At 42.0% G+C, this 7165-nt stretch overlaps 1 protein-coding gene across 1 annotated transcript in view; it reads right to left on the bottom strand.

Moving 5' to 3' along the window:
- Positions 1–537: 537 nt before the first annotated feature.
- The window catches only part of ntn2 (netrin 2), a 56736-nt gene continuing 50108 nt past the window's right edge, over positions 538–7165 (bottom strand). Inside the window, exon 7 of the mRNA XM_066689003.1 lies at positions 538–7156. Coding sequence (XP_066545100.1) covers positions 6828–7156 — 329 coding nt within the window. The 3' untranslated portion in view covers positions 538–6827. The remainder of the gene's footprint in view (positions 7157–7165) is intronic.

Below are 7165 nucleotides of genomic sequence, written 5' to 3'. Positions count from 1 at the left end.
GTGGGAGAGGACCTAGTGGGCAGCAATGGTGGGGACTCATGTGGAGCGCGTCCGACTGAGACTTGCACCAGCTGACCACGTTGATGAGATGAGTCTAGTCTAGTGCCTGTGCATTGCACTTCCTGCAGCTCTGTAAGACTATGGAAAACCTGGAGAAAAACATCTTCCCATCCTTCTGTCCTGATCATGGAGAAGATCAGATCCCAAGAGAGACATCTCAAATTCCTGAGGGTAGGATCTGGACAAGCCCAACCACAGTGTGAGGCTCATTTGACATCTTGTGGGGGGTCAAGAATCTAAAGGTATTCAGGAAGTGGGTTTGAAACTGATACAAACCCCATGACTCTGAAGACAAGCCAGCAGGCAGCGAAACTGGTACAAACTGTGCAGAAGTGTTGACCACATGCAGCTGGATGGCAACTGCACTGTATTCCAGGGAATGATCTAAAACTCTTGGAGCTCAAATAAAAAACCTCTCTCTCTCTCTCTCTCTCTCTCACACACACACACACAAACACACACAACAATAGACAGACGTCATTAACTAATAATTTATTTGTTTAAGATTAAAAAGTCAGTGGTCATTGCATCTGAGAAAATGTACCAAAAAAAAAAAAAGATTGATGTAGGGAGAGAGCCAGACCCACAATCCCTACCCCAACCACACCATGTCAGGAATGAATGACAGATGGAATTCAAACTGCCCCCCTCCCCCCCAAGCTCCTCTCTGAACAAATTCTGGGTCAGTTGATTTTAAGGGCATCCAAAGCTGCTTGGTCTGCAGGTGTGGGTAATCTGATCCACGGGTAATTGGTAAGTAATATCACTATGTTTAAGTCTTATGTGAAAACAAAAAGAAAACACCCTTCATTTTTAGTCGCTGACCTTATTCTATTTATTCTATTCTAGCTCCACCCCTTCTAGTCATGTGACTCTGTGAGAGATAGTCACCACAGAGCTGCATCGGCCATCTTAACTAAAACACCAAGTGTCTGCTCCAAGGCAGAGAGAAACGATCTCGGTGTTGAAATGCCTAGTGTGAGTACACAAGATTGTTGCAAATGCATAGAATACCTATATACGTCTGTCTGCTTAGGCAAGGAACAGATTACTTATTTAAAATGATCATTTGATTGAAAAAAGAAATGCCAAAGAACTCGAAACTGCCCGAATATCTGACGCAGCAGAAAAACAAAAACAATCTGTGGACACTCTCTAGATGACTTTGGACGTGTTTAATCAAAGTATGCAGTCAACTTTGATTAATAAATAATAAACAATAGCTGCATATGACGGGTACCCAAACCTGTTATTACTGTGTAATGATTCATAGTAATGGACAATAATGAAGGCTCTCGTTCTTCTCTTCCCTAGGATTATGGGTGACAGAAAGGTTACCTAGAATGTGGTAGGAAGTTCTGGGACAAGCCTACAGTACTGGGAAGTTCAGATTACCCCATAGTTACCCTCCTTGACTAAGAATTGAATCAAAGCGGATACATTTCCAACAAGCAGGCCGATGTCTCAACAGCCTCAGTTTAAATTCCCCTGTCTCCCGGAGGAGTGGCAGGATTTATGGGACTGTCCTGTCCCTTGGTAAGACAAACATTCGCTTTACAGAAACCAAAATAAACAGAACGACACAGACAAAAGAGATCAAAGTTAATACTAGTACATATTTACAACATAACACATACGACAGCGGAGTTATTATCAGACACAGAAGGACAGCTAACGAAATAAACAAACAGGTGAAACAAAAATGGAAGCAGAAGCCACCCCAATGCTTCTGTGATCACGACAGCGATCAGCTTTTTAAACACGTGGGTGCATCTCTCTCAGATCTCAAAACAGATCAGAAAGCACTCATTAGGATGGGATTGGACTTCAGTAATCATTCTAATACTGCCAGTAATATACCTACTGAAGGTGGCTTGAAGGTCATGGTTACTGCAGAAAGAGAGGAGACAAAGACTCCTCTCATCTCTTGCGCACTTTGACTTCAGGGCTGTTTAAAAAGTCTCCTATTGGTTTCTGGGTCTCCTGCTGCTGGTTAAACCAAACATCTGTGTAGGCTCCAACCTTATCAGACAGTCACTACCCAAATCAGAAAGTCTAAGGATTTCCTTTTAGTGGTATCCCACTGGGTGGAGGTAGGGCAGCTTTGCATATTGGAGCTCTGAAGAAAACCTCTTAGGAACCTCGTGGAAGAAACTGTGAAACCACCTACCGCACCGGCACACAACCGCAGCCCACCGCACAGGACACGGGAACTGTTTCCACAAATAACTCTGTTCGCTCATGTTTCAGGCTTGAAACCGTGTTGCCAAAAAGCAAAGGGGAGAAAAAAATCCCCCTTCGTGTTACAACAAAAGAGGATCCAGATGGATTTTTTGGCTCAACATCTGGGAGGTGAGTTGCAAACACAGACTACTCCTAGAAAATACACGATGTAAACTGCGAAATCTCTCTCCTGTCTCCTGTCCTGATGTATCTGTCACCTGCTCTGGGCTGTACGGTGGCATCTCGTCCCCACAGGCCTTCAATGTCCCTATCAGTTTTGGCCACATGTTCCCCTGACTGCTGAACAGCCTTCAGCTCCAGAGCTAAATCTACTCCCCGTTTTCTGACAGCAACTGTAAAATGAATTAAGAAAGAGACAGGGTGGGTCCGGAAAAAGATAATGGATTATTATTCTTATTAAGTTCACATAAACATCGTTTTGATCAAATCCGCAGGCGTCTGCTGAAAACGCTGGAAGTCATCCCCAGTGGGTTAAAATGGTCAGACTTCCAGAGTCCGTTCTACCCTGTTTCTATTCAATGCCTTTTACAAAGAAAGCCCCAAACGCAGGAATTTCTCTCTGCTTTCCTTTCATACGAGTCACCCGTCTCTCGTAATGATTTTACTTGTGTTTTTTTAACGAGAGGCACACACCTGTGAATGTTACAAAACTAGCGAGGCAAAAAAAAAAAGTTTAAGAAAACTTGTTAAGCCTTAAATTAAACTGCCAAGCTGTTTGGCTCGGGCTTAGTCCAAACAACAGGTGTCTTTCCTCACTCCCATTACAAACAGGAGCCTATTAGGCTGTAGTGGAAAAGCTGCACATTCAGTTTTCTGTACGTGCTAATGAGTTCGACTCTGTACAGTGTAATTTAACTTACTGCAGTGTCACAGAGCACTGAGGAAAAATGGTCAATTTCAAGTTACGTATCCTTAACATGGAATATTAAAGAACTCCAATCCCAATCCTTCCAAGTTCTGTACTTCATCAGTTGCTAATTGAAAGACACCTATACAGCCTAGTGCGTCAATGCCATAGTGTGACTGGACTGACAGGCTTCGTCACGGCTTCCTTCCCAGGTCACATTTTAGATCAGGGATAACTTTTTATCATCTCTAAATCTGCTTTAGAATGACCAAATAAATAGAAACATGAGACGATCTGGAGGACTGTAGTTTTCTCTTCAATACAACCTCTAATAAAGAAATGCTTGAACTGAAGTGTCTAAACCCCTGCCTGCGGGTCCCAGAGTGTTTCTCTCGTCTCCTACTCCAAAGCTCAGGGTGGCACAGAAGAAAGGAAAATAAAACAAAACCAAACCAAAAAAACAAATAAATACATTAAAAAGCAGGTGGCCTGTCTGCCTAACTGAGTGAAATTGGTGTCCACACCAATGCAAATAGGCACTGCCTATACCCATGAATAAATCAGCTTTCTTAGTGCTGTCAAAACACTTCTTACTAACAAGTTGGACATGGAAGGACTTCGTGAAATATCTATGAAGATCAAATTCTTCATATACAGGTATAAATTAGGAAAGGAAGCACGAGGACAACTCAATTATTCTACACAAATGTACTTTAGAATTTGGTTCTGCATGGTATAGTAGAGATCGCCTCTTCAATTAGATTTAAAATGGCTATAATCCTTGTCAAGTTCATGGCTGGTGACTCTCTCAGAACGCCTTCTGTGACCAGGTCGGCTGCATTTTGGTTTTTACTCTGATTTTGGCTTCGTTGTGAATTGTTAATTGAGTTAATTTGTTAATCACAAATCCATAATTCAATCGGTTAGTGATACACAGATACGTGCTCAGGTGACCGAAAATGTCCACTACTGTAGTTTTTGCTTTTTAAATTACAACAGGACAATATTTACAAATTTGAACTGATCTAGATCGAAGTGTGAGTCTGAAGATAAGTCTTTGTCTGGGAGGATTAGGAAAATGATCACAATACTGGACATGATATTGAGATAATTGTTTCCTGGGATCCACAAGGTTCCTCGGCAAGAAAGAGGACTTTTTTTTTTTTTGGAAATGAGACGAGATACCAGCCTCTCTGAACATTTTGAAAAGGATTAAAACTGACTTAAAAATGGGTATGTGCGGCAGGCCGGTCCAACTGCCGAAGCGTGTGCAGCTGAATGTTATAATCTCATTTAATGCAGTAATGTTTTTTATACATTCTTTAGGAAATAAAAACAAGACACACAACGCTAAATTATTATGTCTGCTCTTTTCTATACACTTCAACATCGTCAACATGAACCATACAGGAAGGTGAACTGAGCTCTGACATTTTCATACAAACGTGCTTGTGGAGGGCCTGGAATACATACAAACTAAACAGTGCAGTTGTGCCAAAATAGTAAACTAATAGCGTAAACTAATTAGTACAGGCATGCTAATAGCCGACTATTCTGAAACATGTATACTGTGCAGTTTACCCAATTTTTTTTCTTCTTCAATGAGGGTGAGGTTTAAATGACCTTAAATTGTAAAAATAAAATAAATATAATAAAAACAAAAACTTCAAAGCCAGCAGGGCGCTTCCTGGAGTCTGGCTGGAGTCTGTCCTGATTTTAGGCAATTTTCAATTTTCAAAAGTCAAGAAAGCCTTTTGCCCGACTCTCTTACAATCTGCGTTTTTGTTTTTTTGGATAGGAATTAAAAGACGCCTGGCAATCAGAAACCTCAAAAGGTTTTTCCTGCATTTCGGCATTTATTTTTATTTTTATTATGTTTTATTTTATTTTAAGTGGTCTTGAGAGGAGGCGGGGGAAACACTTGACAGCAGGAGCTAGTGCAATGTGTGGATGCCATTCAATAACAATTTAACTCAAAAATAAAGCAGCTCACAGTTCTACACTTTCTCATTCTTTACACAAAACATATTTGAATTGACTAGGATTTTTTTTTGTGCCAGTCGCCATCACTAATAATGTTTGTCTTACGTTTTCTTTTTATCCTTTCCATATAAATGTGTAAATGGCTCACTTTACATGTGTTCATACAAAAGGCCAAGTCAAATATTTGCAGTTTATCACTTAAAAGAGGGCTACTTTCTCGACTGTGTAGGTTAGTTTGTTCGAAAGCTTTGGTGGCCAATTAAAAGCAGGGAATTTACCTTTTGTCATTGTCATTCTCCTCTTACTTAGACTCCTGTTAAAGTCATAGGTCACATTTGGACAAGTGGAATCAATTAAATAGGTTATATTCTACTGTGCCAAAAGGAATAGCCTGATTTCCAGCAGGAAAGAGATAAAGCACATTCCTTCAGATACATCCCTCAAAAAGAAAAAAAAAGTAAAAACAGCCAGTTTTGCTTTATTTAGAGACGTGAGAGTGTAACTTTTCTTTCTGTTATTGGAATGGTAATGAACTGCTTCCAGAAAGTCCTATGTCCAGAAACAGACTTGGCGCTCCTCTGGGATTGATTCAGCTCGGAGTAAATGCATAAAATCACCGACTAGAGGATGGTGAACAAAACCCAAAACATAGGAAAAATTCAATTGTCAAAACTTCAAAGGAGGGATTCAAATAGAAGTGCAAGGATGCAAGAAACCATGCGTCTTCTTAATGAGACAAGACTGGGGATTGAGGGAGAAAGTAGCGGTTCACATCGAGAAGTTCGCGGAAGAAGCCACTGCAGGACCGGCGAGGCCGACTCATGATGTCGGTGTTCAGGATATTAAAGCAGAGCTACATCCAGTGGAACGGGGGAACCAGACAGGGCAGTTATCGGTCCCGGGTTGGGAAACTGGAGTTGTCGGGGAGAACAGGAAGCTTCTGTTCGGTCCGCTTCCTCTGTGCGCTCGCCAGCTGTCCGCTCGCTTGAGAAGTGAGTCAGTCCTCGATCTTCCTAAGCCCCATTTCAACAGTCCACTCCTCTGGGGGGTAAAGGAACGTGGGGAATAGGAGTTATGCTTGAGATAACATTGAGGACTGATTTTACTGTGAATTCCTAGCCTTATCCCCAATCAATTCATTCCATCCAGATTGCCTCACACGTTTTATGATGGAAGGGAGAAAACATTTTAAGACTGGGCTTAGGCATCCTGTGACCTTGACTGGCCAACTATTCACTACAATGTTTTTTTCTTCCTGTGGAAAAAAAACTGTGAGCATTATATATTTATATAATAAATATCTATATATAATACTCACTGTAATTTTTCCGCAGAAATATGTCATATACATATATTATATATATAAGATATAATATATATACACAGACACAAATATACTTTTTGAGTCAGGACAGGGAAAAAGCTGTACAGAAAAGCAGGTCTTTTCTGCTGTCGTGATGGGAGGGATTGGGAGCAGCTCTCAGTTATGCGTCGTACCCTTTTTAACGGTCCCTTTTCAAGGCAGACCAATCCAAAACACACACACACACACAAAACACCAAAAACAGAAACTCACACGCGAAAAACTGAAAAAATAATACAATATACACAGTGGTCCTTAATGGCAAGAGACATGCAGTCTTTGTAGGTGTGCTCCCAGTTCTCCGGTGTCCTCCTGTTCTGGCGTCATCCATTACGCCTTGTTGCACTTGCCCTTCTTCTCCTTGCGCTGGAATTTGCGGAGTCTCCGCGTCCAAACGTCCCTCCACTGGATGACCAGGCTGTTCTTGTCGGCCAGCAGCCCTGCCCGCTCCGCGCCGCCCTCGCTGGTCCCCATCACCAGATACCGCTTGCTCATCTGGATCTTGGGGCACTTGCAGGCCAGGTCCTTCATGTGGATCCACAGGAAGTGGTCCCCCCTCTTTAGGGGCTCCCCCCGGCTCTTGTAGACTGAAACCACGTTGACCGAGAACTTGGCCCAGTCCCCCACTGTCTCCATGTCCAGGACGTTGACTTGTACCGCTAGAGAGA

This window comes from Amia ocellicauda, chromosome 17 (assembly GCF_036373705.1).
Source record: "Amia ocellicauda isolate fAmiCal2 chromosome 17, fAmiCal2.hap1, whole genome shotgun sequence".
NCBI lineage: Eukaryota > Metazoa > Chordata > Actinopteri > Amiiformes > Amiidae > Amia > Amia ocellicauda.
This window is presented reverse-complemented; position numbering and strand designations above follow the sequence as displayed.